Here is a 24,335-nt window from a genome sequence, read left to right as displayed (position 1 = left end):
AATGATAGTAAAGATGACCCAAGATCTCAGAAAAGAATGGAGGCACAGATCAAGAAGGTACAAGCAATGTTTAACAAAGAGCTAAAAGAACAAATAGAGATAGATAAACAATACAATAACTGAAATGAAAAAACACTAGAAGGAATAATGGGGCAGAAGAACCAATAAGTGAACTGGAAGACAGAATGGTGGAAATCACTGCCATGGAACAGAACAAAGAGGAAAGAATGAAAAGAAATGAGGAAAGTCCAGGAGACCTCTGGGACAACATTAAACACACCAACATTCACATTATAAGGATCCCAGAAGGAGCAGAGAGAGAGAGAACCTGAGGAGATATTTGAAGAAGTAATAGCTGAAAACTTCCCTAGTGTGGGAAAGGAAACAGTCACCCAAGTCCAGGAAGCAAAGAGTCCCAGTCAGGATAAACCCAAGGAGGAACATGCTGAGACACATAGCAATCAAACTGGCAAAAATTGAAGACAAAGAAAAAATATTAAAAGCAACAAGGGAAAAGCAACAAATAACATACAAGGGAATTCCCATAAGGTTATCAGCTGATTTCTCAGCAGAAACTCTGCAGGCCAGAAGGGAGTGGCACAATATATTTAAAGTGATGAAAGGCAAGAACCTACAACCAAGAATACTCTACCCTGCAAGGCTCTCATTCAGATTTGATGGAGAAATCAAAAGCTTTACCGACAAGCAAAAGCTAAGAGAATTCAGCACCACCAAATCAACTTTGCAACAACTGCTGAAGGAACTTCTCTAGGCAGAAAAGAAAAGGCCACAACTAGAAACAAGAAAATTATGAATGGAAAAGCTCACCAGTAAAGGCCAACATACAGAAAAAGGAGGAAATCATCTGCACACAGATATATCAAAACCAGCAACTGTGAGAAGACAGCACAAATGCAGGATATTGGAAATGTATTTGAAATTAAAAGACCAGCAACTTATAGCAGTCTATATATAAACAACATTGTTTTATCAAAACCTCATGGTAACTGCAAACCCAAAATCTACAATAGATAACACAGAAAGGAAAAGAATCCAAACACAACACTAAAAGTTAGTCATGAAATCACGAGAAGAGAACAAAAGAGGAAGGAAAGCCATAAACAAAATGAAAAGACAACCCACAGAATGGGAGAAAATATCTGCAAACAATGTGACTGATAAGGGATTAATCTCCAAACAGCTCATGCGACTCAATATCAAAAAAAAAACCCAATCAAAAAATGGGCAGAAGACCTAAACAGACATTTCTCCAAAGAAGACACATGAAAAGATGCTCAACATCACTAATCATTAGAGAAATGCAAACCAAAACTACAATGAGGTATCACTTCACACCAGTCAGAATGGCCATCATCAAAAAGTCTACAAATAATAAATGCTGGAGAGGGTGTGGAGAAAAGGGAACCCTCTTGCACTGTTGGTGGGAATGTAAATTGGTACAGCCACTATGGAGAACAGTATGGAGGTTCTTTAAGAAACTAAAAATAGAGCTACCTATGATCCAGCAATCCCACTCCTGGGCATATATCTGGAGAAAAACATGGTTCAAAAGGATACATGCACCCCAATGTTCACTGCAGTGCTGTTAACAATAGCCAAGACATGGAAGCAACCTAAATGTCCATCAACAGAGGAATGGATAAAGAAGATGTGGTACATATGTACAATGGAATGAATGAAATAATGCCATTCGCAGAAACATGGGTGGACCTGGAGATTATCATACTAAGTGATATGTCAGACAGAGAAAGACAAATATCATATATCATCACTTATGCAGAATCTAAAAAAAAATGATACCAATGAACTTACTTATTTACAAAACAGAGACAGACTTGGAGAAGGAACTTATGGTTACTAGGGGGAAAGGCAGGGGGAAAGATTGGGAGTTTGGGATTGACATGTACACACTGCTATATTTAAAATAGATAACCAACAAGGACCTGCTTGTATAGCACAGGGAGCTCTGCTCAGTACTCTGTAATAAACTAATGGGAAAAGAATCTGAAAAAGAATAGATACATGTATATGTATAACTGAATCACTTCGCTATACACCTGAAATTAACACACAATTGTTAATCAACTATACTCCAATACAAAATAAAAATTAAAAAAAAAACTTGAATAAACAACACAGAAAAACTGCTTTTTGATAAATGAACTCTAGGATAAAGAGCATTCTAATAAAATGTTGATTTTTAATTATCAAAAATGTATAATATTCATCAATTGTATTTTAATAATTTATAACATTTATTCTGTAGTGAGTTAACACTTGAAGAACTAAAAAAAAGTTACTTCCACTTACATTTTTTTGTTGGCAAGTAGGTCCAATGGAAAGAAAATTTCAAGCATAAAAACAACATTATGATAGCATTCTTTGCTGAAAGTGGTTTGGAGATACACATACACGGATAATCGACATTTTCAATGACAGAAAACTTACTCATTTTTGTAAATGGAGGATGAGTGTTAAATTGTTATATATTTCAATTACACTGAATATGTTTAAGACAGTGATGTAACAGTTTTATTTTAAAATATCAATATTTACATGACACCAGAAAGTATATACTTTGGCAACTAACTTCCCATGAAAAATTTTAGCTGTCAACTTAAAACTGAGGGGATACATGATTTTTCAAAATACTTTTAGGAAGTTCATAAGCAGAATAGTGTGTGGACCACTGCTTTACAAGACTGTCCTGTTCAGTTTGGGGGACACCTCTTGTAGTAGAACCACCTGGGGAAGGTGGACACCTTTTTAAAAATGCAGATTCCTGGGCTCCAGCCCCAGACTGAGTTACTAGATTTGGGTTGGGCCCCAAGTAAGTCAGTTTTCAGCATGCACCCCAGGTGGTTCTCATGCAAACCAACATTTAAGAAGCACTACTTCAGGGGAAAAAACTAGTATTTTACAGTATTTCAGCCATGGCTGAAGAGGGAAACACCTCAGGTATGTTTTTGATTAAGGAGAGAACTGAAAGACGCCAAGAATTGGAGCTCACAAAGTAGCAGCACCCATGGAAGAGCCCGGGGAACAGGACGGGGCAGCAGAAGGCAGGCGCTTCCCTAGACTTCCCAGGGCGGCCATAGAGCCCAACAGGAGAGGAAGAGCCACTCAGCCCAGGATCCTGCTTCCCACTCGGGAGCTAACAAGGTCTAGCCCTTCTCCATCCATTGAGGGGGGGATTTCCTGGAACTAGCCTGAGGAAAAGCAGTATTTAGAAGGGACGGACTGTCACAGCAGAGTGAAAGCATGCGCTGCTGGGAAGCTGGCTGCAAAGCTGGGAAGCGCTAGCGAGGGTCGGGGGTACTTGCCATGAACAGGCCCTTGGGGTCCTCTGACAGCGCTGCAGGGATGGGGAGGCCTTGGATCCCTTTTGGTCCCAGGGTAGCCTAAAGTGCAGTCTCGGGCGCCCACCTGCAGCCCGCTCACTGGGCCGTGCTTTGCAGCAGCTGCTCCCTCTTCCGAGGGTCGCAGAAGAACCGTAGTTTCCCGGGGAGCAGTTTCACCTCCACGGGCATCGCCTCGTACTCCTCGCTGTCAATGCTGAAGGAGCCCCCTGCTCCCTGTGGAGGAGAGAATATTCGCAACAGCTCACACCCACACTGGCTGCAGCTCGTCACCACTAGGGCACCAGAGCAGGTGGTTAGGGCAAAGATCCTCCTCTCTGAGGATCTGGTCTGACGTTCTTTTTTTTTTTTTTTTAATTTATTTTATTTATTCACTTTTGGCTGCGTTGGGTCTTCATTGCGGTGCGCGGGCTTCTCATTGCGGCGGCTTCTCCTGTTGCGTGCAGAGCACAGGCTCTAGGCGCGCAGCCCCCAGCAGCTGTGGCACGTGGGCTCAGCAGTTGTGGTTCGCAGGCTCCAGAGCACAGGCTCAGCAGTTGTGGTGCACGGGCTTGGCCGCTCCGGCGTGTGGGATCTTCCTGGACCAGGGATCGAACCCGTGTCCCCTGCACTGGCAGGCGGACCCTCAACCACTGCGCCACCAGGGAAGCCCCTGGTCTGATGTCCTTTGAAAAGAGTATTTCAGTGCCTGTGTCAGACATGGGGCTGGTTCCGGAAATAGCCCTATTCTACCACCATGACAAAGGTTTCAGTGGCCTCTGTCTCCTCCCAGAGTATTTTGGGATTTGTGAGACAAGGTTATCATTTTCAAATGCTTACTGTAAGACAGGGTCCTGTCACATCTTTAAGGAATTCATAGAACATACATGTATGTCCTTCTCAGCCCTAATCTTTCTCAAACGAAAAGCAAGAAACACAGCCAATTCTCTGAGGAAAGCCATTACAGCCACTTGATGATTTTCATGGTTCTTTAGGACTCGCTTAGTTTTACACCTAAGGTATAGCAACATTAATATTACAGATTCTGTAAAACCCTTCTGTAACTCATGCATTTAATTCAACATTTGCTGCGTTGAAACTATGGTGCCAGCCACTGTGGGGACACCTACCTTTTTGAACACCTTAGTTTAATAGCCACAAGTCTTCAGAGGCCACCTGTAGTAGGTTTTTTTTCCACTTATAGGTTATTCTACTAAGCTTGGCATTTCCCAGTACAGAAAAATTTACTGCCATCCTGAAAACTGCTTCCAGATCCTTTTTAAAAAATGTGAAGCTAGGACTTCCCTGGTGGCGCAGTGGTTAAGAATCCGCCTGCCAATGCAGGGGACAGGGGTTCAAGCCGTGGTCCGGGAAGATCCCACATGCCGCGGAGCAACTATGACCGTGTGCCACAGCTACTGAGCCTGTGCTCTAGAACCCACGAGCCACAACTACTTAAGCCCACGTGCCTAGAGCCCGTGCTCCACAAGAGAAGCCACTGCAGTGAGAAGCCCGTGCACCACAACGAAGAGTAGCCCCCGCTCGCCACAACTAGAGAAAGCCCACACGCGGCAACGAAGACCCAACACAGCCAAAAATAAATAAATTAATTAAATAAATTTTAAAAATAAAAAAGTAAAGCTACAATCCACTATTAACATTTGCTAACTGGAGAATTCTGTGGGTATAGTAGCTATCTGCATAATTTACATTCAGAAAAATAAAAGCTCAGGAGACCTAAGGATCACTTTACAGAACCTTGGCTTGACAACAGCGGAAGTCTTCAGGAGCCCAACTCTAAACCCGTGACTCAGAAGGGGCGTCTGTCATCTTTTCAGGTCTCCCTTAATGTAAACTAGAGCCTGGCACAGTGCTCAGCACGTACAAGGTACCTAAAAAAGGGTCTGTTAATAGGAAGGAGGGGGAAGAAAACAGAAAGGAAGACAGACCAGGAAAGAACCACACGCTCTGGGACAGCTCACCCCCGCTCACCTCAGGAAGAAGCAAAGTGCAGCGGCTGGCCTGAAGACACTCGGTGCCGTCAGCGCACACCTTGGGGTCTCTCACCTTTTTACTTCTGTTGGTACAGGAAAAAGCAAGCTTGGAAACCAGTGCTGGCAACTGCATTCGACTGCAAGAACACAGCAAGTTCTGCCTGTCTTTTGATGAGATGAAATAGATGGACTCATAATCTCTTGAACCGCGGGGTTCTGTGAATAATTATTCCCCCAGTGATTCTTGCTTAGTGTTGAGATACGTTCTAGATTGAGGTTTATTTATTGCAGAGAACTGTGCTTGAAGTTAAGACTGATTTTTCTCAGAATTGTTTTTTATTTTTAAATAGTTAGATGTATACCTAATTCTTGGGCTATTTAAAAATCTCAAATTTAAAAATTGGAATGAAATGAAATTCTTTAGAAAAAAGTACTAAACTTTTGATATTTGGTACTTCTTGTGAGTCTTACTTGAAGGAGAAAATTTTTTATTCTAATTTATACTAGATATTTATATGAACAACCAATCTTAGTAGTTCTTGAATGATTCTCTACTTAGCATAGTGCATCTTTACTTGGACTACATGGCTTTAGGGTAAAACTATCAGCCTGTCCACGCGCGTGCGCGTCCACGCGCATGCACGCACGCACACACACACACACACACCCTCCCCCTCCCCCTCGTGTATATACCCTTCAGCCAGTCAGGGTCAGTGGAAAAGGGGTAAAAGCTAATCTCAGAAAATTAGTCCATTCTTTATCATTAATTAACAAGAGTAATTCTTTCATCTATGAAACTTCATCCATTTTCTAAAGCAACTTTACAGTGTTCTTATCAGATACCCAGAGGAAACAGACATTACTTGATTTCCCTCCCTGTAGAGACCAAAAGGAAACCATGTTATTGCTGTTGCTGAAGATGGTGACAGCAACAATGGAGAAACATAATGACTTCGTCTAATTTAAGCAATATCACCGGGTTTTCTTCCTGTTTTGGGATGTCAGTGTTATGAAGGAGATTCAAATATAGCTGGTCCCACTGGCCAGACTTTCAGTTAAGACACTGTGTGGCTTCTGGACCCTTCCTAGGAGAAGAAAGACTTTTCCCTTCTTCCTTTTACTACAGTTAAGTAAATCAAAGGCTGCAGAAGCAGCTATTCAGCAACTGAAGAATTGGTACCAAAGGCAAGAATAACACAAACTGATGAAAGACACTGTACTGCCGGTGCTGGTGCAGAGAATGAAGTAGCCACGGAGACCGGGCCGTTGCAGCAGAAATGTCTAATCCTTAGATGGGCACCAGAGGGAGCTCTGAGACAGAGCTCATAAAAAGCTGAGCAGATTCCCAGTTGGCATGGTAACACACAGGCTCCTCAGATGCTTTGAAGGCTGGCAGAGGGTTGAGAGCATTCTTAACCAATACAATTCTGGCAGAGGTAGGGCTTAACAAATCAGACAGGACTTGGAAGGGTATTTTGTAGTGGAAAAGGGAAAAAAAGCCTGGAAAATGTCCAAGGTACTCAATACCTTTTCATCAATGCCCTGGGAAGAGGGCAAGGTGGGCTGACATGAATGGTAACTGATGCTGTGAAGTGCTTCACACTGAAAAAGACTTTTCCCACACACTCCTTTGAGGCTCAAAAACAGTCCTGAGATAGAGGTGATTATATCACACCATTCTGTACACAGGGAAAAGGATTCAGAGAAGGTAAAGGATTTGTCCAAGTCATAAGGCCAGTAAGTGGCAAAATCAAGATTTGTACCCAGTAGTTCTGACCCTGAAGCCAAAATTCTTGGTATGATACCACGCTACACTGAATCCTGTCATTTCAGTCGAAAGACAGAGACGGCTCCCATACTCTGATCTTCCCGAAATGAATGGGGAAGGCCACAGTAGGGGAGGTACACTACGCATGCCAAATCAAATGAAAAAAGGATGCTGTGGTTCCCAAACCAGACAAGTCCTCAGTTGGATCTCTGTCTTGGAGTGCATGGGCACTCAGATTGGTAAAGTCTGAGAATACAAACTACTTAAAGCCTCACTGCTTACAAACCCCAGTCCACTTACCCTATACTTATGAAGTCTCCTTTGCTGACCGTGTTGGGTTCCATGCAGATGTTCATAAAGTCTTCTTTGCTCTAAAAAGGTGAGGAAAACTAAAATTAATGCTCTAAATTTTGGCTAATGCAGCCTGTTGCCCTCCTTTAGCCTTAGAGGGTCGCAGTTGGAGCTGTGTGTTAAGGAGGGGACTTTACTTTCAATGACTTTATCCTGAATATATCCTCAGTCCTTTTTTTTCTTTTTACATTAAGACCTTTATTGAAGTGGTATTTACATACCATAAAATTCATCTCTATTGCTTGCTTGTTGTTTTACTACATACGTAAGCTAGGTAAAAACTCGGGTTTGGAGGGTGGTCAAGTTCTGTCGCTCGCTAATAATCATAGCTGTTATAGTCTCTAGGGTCCCCTCCCTGGCAGGCCAAGCTTCCAGCCCCTCTCTCCCAGCAAGTCTCCACCCTCGCTGTACGTCATCATCACGCCACACTGGCTGGATCAGCTTCTTGGTGTGGAGAGCCCCCAAGTATCTGTGTTTTTTTAAATGCTCTACATGCAAACTTGGTATGTGACCAGAGTCGAAGAGCAGCAATCCTTTTATGCCATGGCAATGTTTTTAAAACTTTACATTCCCAACCACAGAATATTCTGGAAGAACTGAGCTACAAGGAAGTGGCTATAAAAACAGACTTGGTTCCTGTGCCACTCCCCACCCTCCCCCCGCCTCCCCACAATTTACCACCAGTTGGTGGCTAGCAGTACAAACCTGGCCCTCTGTAAATCAATCCCAACGCTTCTGGGTCTGCTTCAAATAGAGGTTTGTTTATTTTTGGACAGGTTCAAAATCTGTAGCCCCAGGATCACCCCCAGGCCTCTGAGAGTTGACAGCCTGTGCCTAAGGTTAAAGGGCACTACCAAAGCACAACTTCACATCTCAACGAGGAATTACAAAACATAGAGGGATACCTCCGCTCCAGGGTCACCTTTCGTTAAATGACTTACTGTCACCTATGTACCATGAACTCCTCTAAGTGCTAGGGTTGTGTCAACGAATGAAAAAAAACCAAAAATTTCTGCCTACAAAGAACTTACATTCTACCAGCGAGAGTGGAAGGGATAAACAAAACACAACCATAATAAAATAATAAACTTCATGTATATTAGAAGTATGTTAGAGTATATCCGTATAAAAATAGTAAATTGTGGACTGTGTATGTATATTAGCATAAATGGCAAATTATAGAGTATATTAGAAGTATTATTAGAGTATATTATAAAAATGAGATAAAAGGTGGTATTGGTGGCATTTTCAGTATATGTGCTACCGAAGCAAGCACGATTGGTGGCGTTTTTAAAGAGGGGTCCAGGTAGGCCTCATTGACAAGGTAACCTCTAAGCAGACACCTGAAGGAGGTGAGGGCATTGTGGAAATCCAGGGCAAACTCTAGCAAACATCACCTGGAGGGCCTGTTAAAACACAGGTCAGAGCCTATGGTTCAGTAGATCTAGAGTGAGCCCCAAGAATCTTCATTTCTAACAAGGTCCCAAGCGATGCTACTGCCACTGACCCAAGGCCCACGCTTTGAGAACCACTGGCCTAGGGAACTGCAGTCCACACAAAGGGCACTGCCAGGGCAGGCGCCTTAGGTGGGAGCAGGCCTGACGTGGCAAAGAACAGCAAGGAGGCCAGTATGGCTGGGGCAGAGTGAGAAAAGGGGACGAGAGGAGATGGAATCAGAGGGTTCAGGCGCTGGAGCAGTAGGGCCTTGTGCACCCCCATAAGGAAGTTGGCCGTCAGGCTGAGCGAAGTGAGGAGCCACTGGAAGGTTCTAAGCAGAGAAATATGATTTGGCTTTTTAAAAATTAGGATCTCTCTGGCTACTGTGTTTAAAGGAGAAGGAAAGGGAAAAGGGCAGGGAGACCACTTAGGAACATACTGTAATAATCGGGCGAAAACACGACGCTGGCTTGGATCAGCTGGCAGTGGACACTGTGAGACGTGCTGGCCATATTTAGAAGGTGAAGCCGCCAGGGCTTCCTCTGAGATTTGATGTGAGGAGAAAGAGGAGCCAAGATGTTTGGCCTGAACGATGAAAAGCATGGAATTACAATCAACTGCGCTGGAGGAATACTGAGGAAAAGGCAGTTTTCAAGGGGTGGAATGGAAGACCAGGAGCTCAGTTTTGGACATGCCAAGACTGAAATGTATCTTAGACATGGAAGGGGATAAGTAGATATACATACAAGTCAAGGATTTGACTTTTGTTAAGAGTGCAAGTGCGAAAATCAATGTGTTGTACTACAATGACAGATTCAGTGAGAAAGCCTTATCTCAATAGTGGCTGGAAAGGTACTTGATAAAATTAAAGATCCACTCATGATAAAAACCCTCAGCACACTAGGCTAGGAGTGGAAGGGAACTTCCTTAATCTGATAAAGGGTATCTACAAAAAACCCCATCAAACTCAAGAATGAAGCAGTGAAGCCTTTCTCTCTCAATCAGGAATGAGACAGGGACGCCTGCCATCCCTGCTTCTGTTCAACACTGTACTGAGGTCCTAGCCTATGCGATAAGACAAAAGATTAGAAGAAGGTTAAGTATTTGAAAGGAAAAAATCATATCCACTGCACTATTTGCGGTTGATATGACTGAATCTATAGAAAATCTAAAGGAATCCATAAACTTAACATAATAAGAATTGTTAGGTTGCTGACGCAGCATCAATATAAAAAATCATTACATGTCCATCAGCTAAATCAGTTAAAAAAATAACAATTTAAGAGATACTATTTACAATAGTATCAAAAATTAAGATAACTAGGAATCTACCCAGCAAGACAAAATGTTATGGAGAAAACTATAAAACTTCATTGAAAGACATTAAAAACTTAAATAAATGAAGATACGCCATGTGCATACGATAGAAGAGTCAATATTGTAGAAATGTCATTTCTCCTCAAATTGATCTACTGGTTCAATGTAATGCTGATCAATATTATAACAGATTTTTATGTGGAACTTAATAAACATTCTAAAGGATTTGTAGACATCGAAGAGCCAAGAGACTCTTTAAGAATAAAAACATAGAGGGACTTACTATAAAACTATAATAATTAAGAGAAACATAGTATTAGTACAAATATAGAAAAATAGAGCAAAAGAATAGACTAGAAACATCTCCATGTATACAGATACTTGAGGTATGACAGAGGTTTACTGCAGATCAGTCGGGTGTGGGGGGAAGGGCATTTCAATAAATGGTGCTTGGACAACTGGCTTTCTATATGGAAAGAATATAAAATTGGAGCCTTACCTCCATCATTCACAAAACTCAATTATAGGTGGGAGTACTTCTTTTTAAAATAAATATGGAATCATTTGCTGCAAATCATGTTAACCTGGTTTTTCATTTAACAATATACGATGAACATCTTTCCATGTCAATAAATATAGAGAGAACATTTCAAATACATGTACCAAAATGTATTTCTCATCAGTGGCCTGATTAGCTTGTTTCACATATTTTGCTATTATAAATACAGTGAACATAGCTCTACAAGAGATCCTAATTTTCAAGCATTCCACACCCCTCAGGCCTCTTTCAGACTCTGAATGGACTTTTTTTTTTTTAATGATAAATGAACATTTTGAGCTATTACATGGCAGCTTCATTATCTTTGAATATTTTATTGCATTTGCTTTTATTTTTACAAAGAGGATAGAAAAAAAAAATGAATGTGCTGCTGCTAGCGATAAGCAGCACAGGATCATATACTTTTATAATTGGCACAAAGATAAAAAGCTCTCGGCACTCTGAATGAGGCTAATCTCGAGCCACAATCACATACATACTCACTGAACTCAATCCATTCATTGGTATTCAGTCATCAGAGCAAAGAACAAGGTTAAAGAACATGAACAAAACACTGGAAGTACATATCATCAGAGATTGAGTATAAAGGAAATGTATAATTAGAAATCTTATCTTTCTTTTTAAAATTCCTCTTTTTAACAGAGTATTTTTTTTAACCTTAATACATTCACTTTCACCAACATTTTCAGACTCTCTACATTATGTATCATCTGATTATTTCTGAAGGATAAATTTCTAGAAATATGCTTAATAGGGCCAAGGGTATGCTTACATTTCAGATGCTTAATATATACTGCCAAAATGCCTTGGAGAAAAAGTGTTCCGATTTCTCTTTCCTCAAGAAAACCTGACAGCCCATTTCCCTATCCACACCAACACTGAACACCAGCATGCTTTTTAATCTATGGCAATTCAATATTTACTATTTTAATTTGTACTTCTTTGATACTGAGCACTTTTTCTGTTTCTTTACCTATGAAATTCAGAGAGAAGTTATATCTACCTGATAGTGTAGTTATGAGGATTACATGAGCTGACACTGTAAAATTCTTAGGACAGTGCTTATCATGTAGTAAATATAAGTGATTTTTTTCAAGTTTATTTCCTTTGTGAATTTCTAATTATGCCCCCTGCCTGTTGTTTATATTAGTCCTTTGCCCATTTCTTATTGATTATCCTAACAGTTAAGTATAAAGGAAAGCTATTAACTCCTGGTATATCACATCCTAATATTTTTCCCAATTTGTCATTAAAAAAAATTTTTTTAAAGATTGATAAATTATAAAGGAAATCTAAAAAAGAGTGTCATTAAAATTTTTGTTTATAGTGTCTTTTTTATTAGAAGTAGACAAATGCATCAATATGATTTTTGGTTAGATGCCAGGCTTGGAAAGGCCTCGTCCTCCCAAGTTTATATTGATAATCACTTAAGATTTCACTCTAGTGTTTTTAAGTTTTATTTTCTTACATTTAACCTTTTAATCCAACCAGAATCAATTTAGAAGGTGAAAAGAGCTATGTGATCCAAATGTTATACAATGGACATGCATTACCTTTATAATTAAAAAGCAATCCAATACTCTGAATATTAATATTGGAATCAAACTTCTCACTACGGGCTTCCCTGGTGGCGCAGTGGTTGAGAATCTGCCTGCCAATGCAGGGGACACGGGTTCGAGCCCTGGTCTGGGAAGATCCCACATGCCGCGGAGCAACTGGGCCCGTGAGCCACAACTATTGAGCCTGAGCGTCTGGAGCCTCTGCTCCGCAACAAGAGAGGCCGCGATAGTGAGAGGCCCGCGCACCGCGATGAAGAGTGGCCCCCACTCGCCGCAACTGGAGAAAGCCCTCACACAGAAACGAAGACCCGACACAGCCAAAAATAAACATAATAAATAAAAAATTTTTACAAAAAACCAAAAACATAAAATCTGGAAAAAAGTTGAACACCTATATACCCCCTGGGAAAAAAAAAAAAAAAACTCACTACACTTGTCCCCCTTATTCATCTTACTACATTCATATGTTCAATTCCATGTGCCAGTTTTCAGACTGACCAGGTTAGTTGTGAACGTACTACTTTGATTCACATAAAAGCTGAACATAGGATTAGTCCACGGTTAAGGATAACTTTCCTACTGGCATGCTCATTAACATAAACTATTAAAGTTTTCTCTAGACCAGGGGTCAGTAAACCCTTACTGTGAATGGCCAGAGAGTAAATGTTTTAGGCTTTTGGGCTATTCAGTCTCTGTCACAACAACTCAGCTCCGCCACTGCCACGTAAGAGTGGCTACAGACAACGTGGATATGGACGAATATGGCTAAGTTCCAATCAAACTTTACTTGTGGATGTTGAAACTTGAATTTCGTATACTTTTACCTATCACAAAGTATAATTCTTCTTTTGACTTTATTCCAACCATTTAAAAACGTAAAATCAATTCTCAGCTTGCAGGCTGTAGTAAAACAGGTGGCAGATGAGTTTGCTAACCTCTGCTTTATTTCAAAAAAATTTTAGCCTTTTATCTATACCAGCGCTATCCAGGAGAGCTTTTTGCACTATGGAAATATTTTATATTTGCGCTTTTCAATATGGTAGCTACTAGCCACATATGGCTATTGAGCACTTGACATGTGGCAGAAGTAATAAGTTTTAAATTTTATTTGTATTAATTTAAAGTTAAGCAGCTACATGTGACTAGTGGCTACCATACTGGTCAGTGCATTTCAATAGATTGGACTCAATATGTAAAATAGAGATGTTTGTGTGTATACATATATACATCTATATAAATGTAGATGTATATATAGTTTTCTCTCCTGGAGACCTAAATCTACATATTTAATATAGTCACAAAAATAATGGATATTTACTCAAGTAAAAGTTCCACAAATTTTTATTCCTGTGACAAATGGGATTAGGCTAACTCCATTTCTAAAGGCCTTTTGCCCTCAGTTCTCTCAGGCAGAAGGCCTGGTGACAGACACTTGATCAGAGCCCCTTAAGCTTTTAGGCACTTCACTCGCTGTTTCTTCTCATTGCTATTATTCCTCAAAGGCACCCCACAGCCTCCTGTTCCTGATCCTTCCCTCTCTATCCCCACAGGGTAAAAATAAAAACACCAAGTTAGTGGAAGAGCATGTAGCCTTTGTCACTTTCTCACAAATGCTTTTCTACTTAAAAAAAAAACAAAAACAAACGCACACTTACTGCCAGGTCAAGCTGACTGTTCCGGGTCGTGATGGACAGTTCAAGGGTGGACAGCTGCACTTCTTTCCAGACCTCTGGGCTCACCTCTTGGGGGGCTGTGTGAATGCATTCGATACAGGTCAACGTCTCCCATGAACATCTCAGCACCACCACCACGGCCAGCTACCAGTGGCTCAGATGGCCTCCCAAGCCCATCTGCTGACCGCCCCCCCCCACCCCGCTTAGTTTTCTTTATCTCATACTTTTGATACACAGGTTAAAGGGCCAGGCTCAAAATGGAATCTCTATGCCTGAGACACCCCTATCAAAGCAGCCACAATAACATAAAGGCTGGTGCCAGAAAGAGGGAGTCGCTGGGAGTCACAGCTGACACAGGCTGCTCCCATGCATGGGACCCTGCTGCTGCTGTTTGGGGCCTGCACTGTGCACACAGAGGGCTGAGTTCAGTGACGCTGGAAAGGAGAGCCGAGTGCCGAGGCAGGGTCTGCTGCAGGCAGGCCTGAGCTGACCCGGGCTTTCCAGTCGTCAGTGCCCTCGCTGCTCACCGTCCTGCGGCTGGACCCAGTAGGATGCGAGCCTTCGTAATATCCTCCTGTACAAAGAGGGCCGTGGAGGGGTCTCTTCTGCTCCGCTGGGAGGTCGCTCTGTAGGTCCCGTGTATGAGAGAGAGGCTTGATGAGTCTGAGGCCACTCCTTTCAATGTGAAGAGACAAAAACCTTTATCATGCAACACGATTCCAAACTCTTGGGGTTTCTCTCTACAAAGGACAGTATTCCATTCCACCCATATCTGCTTGAAAGCTAACTAGTAATCTCCTCTCATGGGATGAAATTATCTCTAATTTGCCGTGTGGAATCCTCAAGCTTTCTTTTCCTACTGAAGGCCTACAGGAACCAAGTGACTGCGGCCTCCACTGCTCTCCTAACACAGAGCAGAGAGGAGATCAAAGTGGACCAGCAACCAGCCACTGCTTATACTTGTGCAAGAAAACCTCAGTATGAACAAGCATAGTCATCTGATACTGTGACTTAGAGATGGTGACACAAACATGAAATCCAGTTGTATCACATACCTTCTTCACTTCTGTTATCATATTCCACTCAGAGACCAGACTGCTTTAGTCCAGCCTCGAAATCCAGCCCAAGGCCTCTCATTCCTGCTCAAAGGCCATCATTCTCAACTCTAGATTTGTCTTCTTCCTGGCACCCTGAGTCCAGTGCCATCCTGGGTCCCATCAGTGTCCCCAGGGATGATGAAAACAACACCCTAGCCTCTCAGCCCTTGACGTCACCTCTAACCCACCACAGCCACCGATTTCCATGGCCACGTCCCGGTCCTTATCGGTACCCGGAACTACTCCATCTTAGAAAACTAAAGCCCTGATATCCTACCATCTAATCACTTCCCATATTCTTCTGGTTGATTCTTTTGTGCCCAATGGCTCTTAGGGTGAACTACTCCCTTGTTCTCAAGTTTCCATGGGGTGAATTACAAAAGAGTAACAATTCCAACTTCTCTCACTCCATCTCTTACTCCTTCCCAAGTCCAGAAAGACCCAACCCCTTCTCTTCTCACTCTGGAAGTGGCCGTCCTGCGGACTCACGCATCCACTGCTTCCTCACGCAGTGAGGTTACTAGCAGTCTCTGCCCCGAAGGAGATGTCTTAAGTGGATAAATTCAATTTGGAGTATTAGGAAATCAGATTGTGATTGTGATCCAAGCTGTGCCCTTCACTCCTGCTGACATTTATAAAGCTGGTATGCTGATTTCCATCTGCTTTGTTCCTGCATTTGGTTAGTCAGAGGAGGAAGAGAGGGGTGTGATTTGGGGGCCCGTGGAGACCCTAACCACACCAAGCTCTCAGTCGCACTGAGAATCCCAGCCCTTGACCACACCATTTGTCCTCAGGCCAACCAGATGAACTGTGGGTTACTTTATATCACTCTCTTTCCCATTGCTTTTGGCCCTCGTGTCTCCTTTCTTCCATAATGTTTGCCCTGAAAAGCCCCTATTCTTGATCAATCTGTCACTAGGTGTCTGTACTTCTACATCGTGGCTCAATATTATTAGAGGGGGAAATAAAACACTCCTGCTGAGTACTGACACAGGGAAAACAATCACCCAAACGAGCATATCCATGTCAACAAATTCTTGGTCTAAGGTTGTCCATGCCACTTGATAATCCTTCTAAACCCACCTATTTTCATCTTTCTTCAAAACTCCCCATACCACCACGACCATCACCACCATCACCATCACCACCACCACCATCACCACTATCACCACTGTCACCATCACCACCATCACTACCATCACCACCATCACCACCACCACCATCACCATTATCACCAACACCACCATCACCACCACCACCTCACTTTCAAAAGATCACTTGCTTCCTGCGCTTCAGTGAGAATATCAAGACATCAGTGAGAACCGCCTTACCTCTTTATAAATATGTTTTCATCTGGACCTCTTCTTTATTTCTCTCCTGTCTCAAGGAAAAAGGCGTCCCTCCCCTGTCCAAGGCTAGTCCAGGACTTTGGATCCCACTCCCTTCCACTTGCTCGTGGAACTAGCTGAGTCAGTCATGCTTTTTGTGTCCTTTCTCTCTTCTCCTCCCATTCTTTTTCACTTCTGCTTCAGGAAATAAAGACATAGATATCTCTCCAATTAAAAAAAAACCAGAACACTCCAGTGGCCCCATATTTCTCACTAGCTTTTGTCTTTTTATGTCCTTCTCTTCAGAGTCGAGATCCTTGAGGGAGTGGCTCTACTGCCTCTACTTTTTGCTCCCATTTACCCCTGAACTTTCTTCAGTGCGGCTTTAGCTCTTCCACCCACGGGCTACCGAACCTTCAGAGGGCACTCACTTTCCTGCCTCTATTTAGACTCTGCCGTTGCTTCTTGAAATCTCACTCTCTTCTTGAAATTCTCTCTTCCATCGGCTTCTATGTCGGTACTTCCTCCTGGAGTCTCTCTTAGCGGTTCCCAGGCATCGTCTCTGGCTCTTTAAATGAAGGCTATTCCTGGCCATCTATTCTCACTAGTAACTTCATTAAATCCATAGCTCAATGCCACTCATACACTTATGACATTTACATCTATTTTTTTAGCCCATATCTCTCTGAATTCCAGACCGAAGTCACGACTGTATTGCCACTTGTCTGCACCACCAGTGTGTTAAACTCAGTATGTGCCAAACTGAAAATTTCATCTTTCTTCACAAACTTGATTCTACTCTAATATTATCAGCATTAATGGAAAACTCTAGTTACCAAACTCTAGTCCCTCAAACCAGAAATCTGGGAATACTATACGCTCCTTCCAGCTTTTGAGGGCTGTACCTCTTTAATCCATCCTCTGTGGTCAATATTCACTGTTACCACCTTATCACCTCTCAACTGGATTACGTTAACAATCTTCTACCTGATGCCTTTGCCTTTAACTACCCATGTCCAATCTCTTGTCCACACTGTTGCCAAACAATTTTTCTAAAGTGAAAATCTGCTCTTGCCACTCCCCTGCTTAAGACTCAATAACCCTCTAGTGCTTTAATGATAAATGTCAGATCCCACATCAAAACCTGTCATAAGCAGTCCTGACCTAACCCTCAAAGTCCCCTTCCCACCATGCTACTGCATTGGCCATAATTAAAGACCGTGTTACACCACTGTGACTTCACACATCCTCACCACTCCACTTGGAATGCCATTTATCTAGTCCTGTATGTATTTCAAAATCTGGCAAAAGTGTCACCTTCCCTGGGCTGACTTTACCAACCTTCAGTCAGAGGTAAATGCCCCTCCTCTCTGCTTCCATCTTATTCTCTCCATATTTCTCTCTTAGCACTTGCCAAACTGCTGATTTACTTGGACCTCACCCCCAGCACTTGAATACTTCTTGAGGGCAGGAAACCTGTCTTACTTGACTTTGCATTCCAAATATATAGCAGGGCTTGCCACACAACAGGTATGCAGTAATTGTTTGCTGAAGAAATGATGGAAACAGTTTACATGCTCCCAGATTCTACAACTTAAATATGTAGTTACTCTATTTCTTCCTGAATGCAATCCCGACTCCACCAATGTGATTATGCCCTCAAGCAACAGCAGTAATGCATTTTACTCACACAATTTGCCTTAGGTATAGAAAGTCCTTGGCGCCCCCCAAGTTCATTTTAATAATCATATAGATTGGTTACCCCTAGTACTTTAATGGTTTTGTTATCCATCTGGAATTTATTTAGAAGGTAAAGGGAGCTATGTTTTCCAAACGTATTGCAATGGACATATATTACTTTTGTAATTCGAAAAACACTCAATACTCTGAATGTTAACATTAAAACCAAACTTTTCACTACATTCAAACTTCATCTGCCAATTTTCAGATTGGTCGAATTGTAAATATACTACCTTGATTTGCGTAAAAGCTGAACACAGTATATAGTACACAGATAAGTATGACTTTTCTATTAGCATTTTCATGAATATACATTGTCAAGCTTTTCTCTATGCCAGTATTTCTCATTGTATAGTCTACATACAGCAGCACGGCCTGATAGAACTTTCTCTGATGATGACAACTGTCTCTAGACCTGTGCTGTCCAATACGGCAACCACTACCCACATCTGGCTAGTTTGAAAAAGCATAGTTTGAAGCACAAAGCATAGTTTGAAACCTCCTATATTATACACAAGCCTATATGATTAGATATATTCAGATACAAAACTTCAATTCATTTCCAGATGCTAATATAGACACACTTGCAAATAGTTAATGAGATACAGGTCATTGTGTCTGGTAAGAGTGAGTGAATGAATAGACAAAGGGAAGTAAAATACTAAAATGAAATTAAATATGGGCTTGGTAATGGAGAAGGTAAGTTGGTAGATGAGAGGAATCACAACAGGAATGCTTTCTGCATTTGTATATAAGTAAATATGCCCCATTTTAGTGTTGGAGCACGCCATATACATCTGTAGCAAGAAATTTTTTAAAATTCCAAATACACACATCACAGAGGAACAACAAAATATCAGAGGTCAAACTTCTACATTGTAAACTGTATTTACCTTAAGAGTGCTGAAAAAGTGGGCTACTTTGGTTTTTAGAGGCCCAAGATACCAGTACCTGAGAAAGACCAAGATAAAAATGTAATTAGAATATTAAAAGAACTATCAATGTGCTAGATACCATTCATGACGGATAATACATTAGAATTACACCTTTACCATGAGTGTCTGCTCTGGAGGCTTGGAGACTGTGGTTTAGCATAAAAAAAAGTATTGCAGTAAGTTTTTAATCTGCATTTGAATACCATGTCAAACCGTACATAATTAGTTATACAGCAGCTAGATCCTTGCAATTTACAAGGGATATATAATCAGAGTCTCCTTGAATCTCTAAATTCACAGGTATCACTGTAATATATACTTTCCACCATGGAATACAGTTGAGTATACATTCCAAATGAGCGGAGAGTGATAAAGCCACAATGAGATGCAGTTGCTGGGTGCTGATGTATTACTCATGAGCTAAATGGCTGCATTCTGTACACCGTGTTCTCTCTCGCACACAAACATACAATTAAAATCTGTAAATCAGCATAACTTCACATTACTCATGTTATGCAGCTTGAAAATGGCAAATGTGAAATCTGGGAATGAAGAGGGTCTACTTCATATTGCTAAATACCTAAAAGCTACTGAAGAGAAAAAGATGCCTAGTTGGAATTAGAAAAGTGGCATAAAGTAGATTTCTCTCTTAAAACTTATCTCTGTCACCTACCAGCCCATCTTAACTGCTCCCTATTTGTTTTGGATCAATATGTATTTATTTAGCACTTACTATGTATATGGAGGAAATGCAGCAATATAAAGAATATAAAATTCTTGCCTTTGAGGGCTCCTAATGTGAGAAAATAAGGCCCCCCAAAGTAATAGAAAATAACAAATAAATAAACATATTTATATGACATGGTATAAACTGATCACTATTCATTGGTAAGGAGAGTCAAGAGGCACAAGAAATCATTAAGGGCCAAAAACTGAAGCAGCCACACTTGCATAATGAATGACACAAGAACAAAGTAAGGGCATGAGACCTAGAAACATGGGTTGGATTTAGATACATGAAAGAGGGAAGGAAATCATTCTAGGCAGAAGGAGTAGTAAAAGTACGGGAAACACTGAGAGTAATAGCCAGAGCAAAAGCTTTATTTAAAGCAAAGATACACAACTCTGTAATTAGGGGTGCTGACGGATTAAGGTGGGGCTTGAATGCCCAAATAAGGAGTTTAGCTATAGAATGAGCAATGTGGAACCACTCTAACTATTATCCAGGTAAGTACGGTGAGGCTATTAATGAGGGCTTTGACCATCTGATTTTTTTGTTTTTGTTATTGTGTTTCAAAGGTTACTCAATGATTTGCTTCTTTTCCCAGTCAGCCAGACAGAAACACATCCCATCCAAGGCAGTTTATTTCTAAACTGCCTACAGTTCCCTCCATCTGTATCAATAGCAAGTTCTGACACTGCGCGTGCAATCTTCCTGAGGCCAGCTAGGAATTGGTTTCTCGCATCCCGATTATGTCTCTCATGACACACAGAGCGACTCAGTGCATGGTCCTAATCCAGGTGTAACCACCACCAGAATTTTAAAATTCACTGCTCGGAAATCAAACAGAATATGGGCCCACGTGTGATATTCCTAAAGGGCTGACCTATGCTTGTGCTCAGTACATTTAGAAAGCAATTTGCTCTCATCAGACCTTCTCAGGGGAAACTAAGCAATTCCTCTTGGTAAATTGCTGGCATTTGAGATTACAGATCAGACACAAAGATAACTTGTGGAATCAAGATAACCACGGCATACTTGCAAATAAAAGCTGTGAAATATTAAAGAACACAGTGTATGATATAACATAGTGATATCTCTCTTTGGACAGTCCACTGTCAGGAACTTCATTAGCAGGAATAACCAGTGAAACAAATGAGAGAAATTTCTGTAGGCACTTCCCTGGCGGTCCAGTGGTTAAAAGACTTCGCCTTCCAATGCAGGGGGTGTGGGTTCGATCCCTGGTCAGGGAGCTAAGATTCCACAGGCCACACGGCCAAAAAAACCAAAACATAAAACAGGAGCAATATTATAACAAAAATTCAATAAAGTTAAAAATGGTCACATCAAAAAAAACAACAAAACAAAACAAAACAAATTTCTGTAAAGAAAATGAGCAGGAATGCCTACAATGTGAAAGCGGGGTTTCTTGATAAAAGCTGTGTGTGAGATCAATCATAATTCATTTAAACCATACTAAAATTGTAAGCCCGTTTTCAAGAAGAGGCAAAGAAAAACTAACGCCCACCAGCGAGGAGGGAACCTCACGCTGCGTCTGCTCAGCCCCACCTCAGGAAGCCCTGCCCAAGCGGCCTCTCCATGCAACAGAACAGGACACACCCTCTTTCCGAGCCAGGAGCCTATTCTACACGATGAATTCTCCAAAAATAAGCGCGTTCGCATGAAAAGCCAGCGGCGGCCCTCTAATCACCTCCTCCACAGGCCTGTTTCTTCCATCTCCCAACGCAGCCAGGCATCTGCCTTTCTTCCTCCTCTGAAAGAGGCGGCCTGGGGTCTGTGGATCTGCTAGGCTTTCAGAAAGAACACCTCTCGTGGGGGGTTGTGAAACCCGACGAGGGCTGTGAAAGCTCCACGAGGCTGTGGCCCCAGCGGTGCCTCTGACTTGGTACCCAGCTAATCAGGCCGCGGGAGGAGAGGCCAGCCAGTGCCCCTCCGGGCTAGCGCGGCCTCACCCACGCTCACATACGACGTCTAGAAAGAGAGATGCACACTGCTCCTCTTGAGCTTCCGCCAGGCTAGCGTGGAGGAAACTGGAACTCTCCGCAGCCTCTCTGCACGTAAGAACTTAAACCTCTACCTCTGTTATTCACACATAATTCAACCTAGATCACTACATATTGAAACCGCAAAGACAGGGACAGAATAAGAAGGTGTCTCAAAATCACCACACGTTTACACAGTGCCCCTTTACTTGCTAACTGAGACGCCAGCATCTCGGAAGGATCCCCATCGAAGGCCGGTCAGTGCAAACACTGGCTGTTCCTTTTCACCCTGGAAGTTAAACACATTTAATTTAAATTAATGACGACAATAACTTGAAACTCTCTACAGGTAAGTAACCAGCAAACGTTCATGGCCTACGTTTCATCAAACCAAAATTCTAAAAGGGATGTTCCAAATTTAAGAAATTAATTCTGTGAGTGCTCAGTAAAAGTACTTAAATAAACTGTCCTGTAAAATGAAGCTAACTTTTATGTGTAGGCCTCATGAATCCGCTGGCAAGAAAATATAGTATCATACTTCAGACTGTAATCATTATGCTGATTCTTGGACCAATTAGTCGGGTCAGCCAGAATTTCTTCTCTCTCTTATACTTGTCCAAGGCAAAGATAATTTAAGCCTGCGCTCTCTTTGGAGGGCCAAGAGCTATCAAGGAAGATCAGCAACCTGGTAGGTACTCCAGAATGTTTCACTTGGATATCTGAAAATACAGCCAGATATTTGTCATAACAAATCAGGATGAAAAGTGATTCGGATTTAGTCCAGTGCTTTATGGCCAAATACTGCATATTATAATCAGCAAGCTTCTAATAAATCAGTGAGTTTATTTAGCAATATATAGAAAACACACAATTGAGCCACTGCCTCCAAGTGTTTACACTTCATGATGGGCTTTCCTATATGAAAATATATACACCAGGATTCTGAAAGGGACTTTCCCGGTAGCTCAGAATTGCAGCTGAAGCCCAAGGGTACCCCACATTCTAAAGAGAGCTGCCAAATGCCAGACACAACTCCACAGAATGTGCTAAGCAGGCACAGAACCAGCTCGGTTTCTACCATGCAATCATTAGAACGAGGGTAAGCAGAAGATTAGGAACTGGAGGAGAATCCTTGGCACTGTAAGTTGTTGGCCTAGAGAAAGCGTCTAAGTCTTCTTAGGAGAGGTAGTCCTTCCCCGCTCAGTCCCACTTTCACTCCTGTTCCCGCTACACTGAAACAAGTGAGGGTTTTCTAGGCAGATCACACATGAATAGGGCCAGCCTACCAGTAAAAGACACTGGCCTCTCATTCCTTGGTTGTGTATCTGTTGAAGCAGATTTCCTTTTCTGCTCTCTGTACCTGCTTAAGCAAGAGAAGAAGGAGCTAGAGGGAAATGGCAGAGCAAAGAGGTGATGGTAAGGTAACCCACTACTGGCACAGCAAGGATGTATCAGTCTCCTGGGTGCCTAGTGCATACTGTGGAAGACAGCAGGGCTTGAGCCATCCTGACTATACTAAGCTAATTGTTCATTCATTCATTTTTTTTTTCATGAATCATCATTAATGGATATATATTATATATTAGGAACTAGTGATAAAAAATGTCCTCAAAGAGCTCAAGGTATCATGACGGGTAGAAAGACACAGACAATAACAACACAATGCAGTAGGTTCAAAGAACAGAGATGTGTATCAAGTATTATGAAAGTACAGAGCAGGTGCAACTGTATAGTGAGTGAGGGAGCCAAGGAGATGGATGGTCAGGGAAAACACAATGTAAGTTTTAAGATAAACCATAAATTTTAAAGAATAAGGTAAAATCTGAACAGACTGATTACTAGTAAGGAGACTGAATCAGTAGAAACCTCTCAACAAACAAAAGTCCAGGACCAGACAGTTTTACTGGTAAATTTTACCAAACATTCAAAGGAGAATTAATACCAATCCTTTTCATACTCTTCCAAAAAACAGAAGAGGAAGGAATTCTTCCAAACCGATTTTTTGAGGCCAGCATTACCCTGATACCAAAACCAGACAAGGACAATACAAGAAAACAAAATTAAAGGCCAATATTCCTGATGAACATAGATACAAAAACCCTCAACAAAATATTAGCAAACCAAACTCAACCATACATTAAAAGGATCAGACACCATAAATCAAGATTTATTCCATGGATGCAAGGATGGTTCAACATCTTCAAATCAGTCAGTATGATATGCTACATCAACAAAATGAAGGATGAAAATCATATGATCATTTCACTAGATGCAGAAAAAGTATGTGATAACCTTCAACACTGATTTATGATTAAAAACTCTCAACAAAGTGGGTATAGAGGGAACATACCTCAACATAATAAAAGGCCATATATGACAAGACCATAGCTAACATCCTACTCAACAGTAAAAAGCCTTTCCTCTTAAGATCTTGAACAAGAAAGATGCCTGCCCTTACCACTTTTATTCAACATAGTATTGGAAGTGTTAGAGC

General features: G+C 41.6%; 1 protein-coding gene across 7 annotated transcripts in view; it reads right to left on the bottom strand.

Moving 5' to 3' along the window:
* Nucleotides 1–2,696: 2,696 nt before the first annotated feature.
* The window catches only part of AGK (acylglycerol kinase), a 126,034-nt gene continuing 104,395 nt past the window's right edge, over nt 2,697–24,335 (bottom strand). For 6 of the 7 annotated variants that reach the window (XM_082473093.1, XM_082473096.1, XM_082473094.1 and 3 more), the window contains 7 exons: nt 22,051–22,130; nt 19,076–19,133; nt 14,545–14,692; nt 14,000–14,094; nt 7,422–7,492; nt 5,352–5,436; nt 2,697–3,596 (listed from right to left, as the gene is read on the bottom strand). In XM_082473093.1, coding sequence (XP_082329219.1) covers nt 3,459–3,596; nt 5,352–5,436; nt 7,422–7,492; nt 14,000–14,094; nt 14,545–14,692; nt 19,076–19,133; nt 22,051–22,130 — 675 coding nt within the window. In that variant the 3' untranslated portion in view covers nt 2,697–3,458. The remainder of the gene's footprint in view (nt 3,597–5,351; nt 5,437–7,421; nt 7,493–13,999; nt 14,095–14,544; nt 14,693–19,075; nt 19,134–22,050; nt 22,131–24,335) is intronic. The other variant, XM_082473098.1, reaches the window with a different exon arrangement.

The sequence above is a fragment of the Balaenoptera physalus genome (assembly GCF_965194825.1).
Source record: "Balaenoptera physalus genome assembly, chromosome: 8".
In the NCBI taxonomy this organism is placed as follows: Eukaryota; Metazoa; Chordata; class Mammalia; order Artiodactyla; family Balaenopteridae; genus Balaenoptera; species Balaenoptera physalus.
The sequence above is the reverse complement of the archived record's forward strand: the minus strand, read 5'-3'. Positions and strand labels throughout refer to the sequence as shown.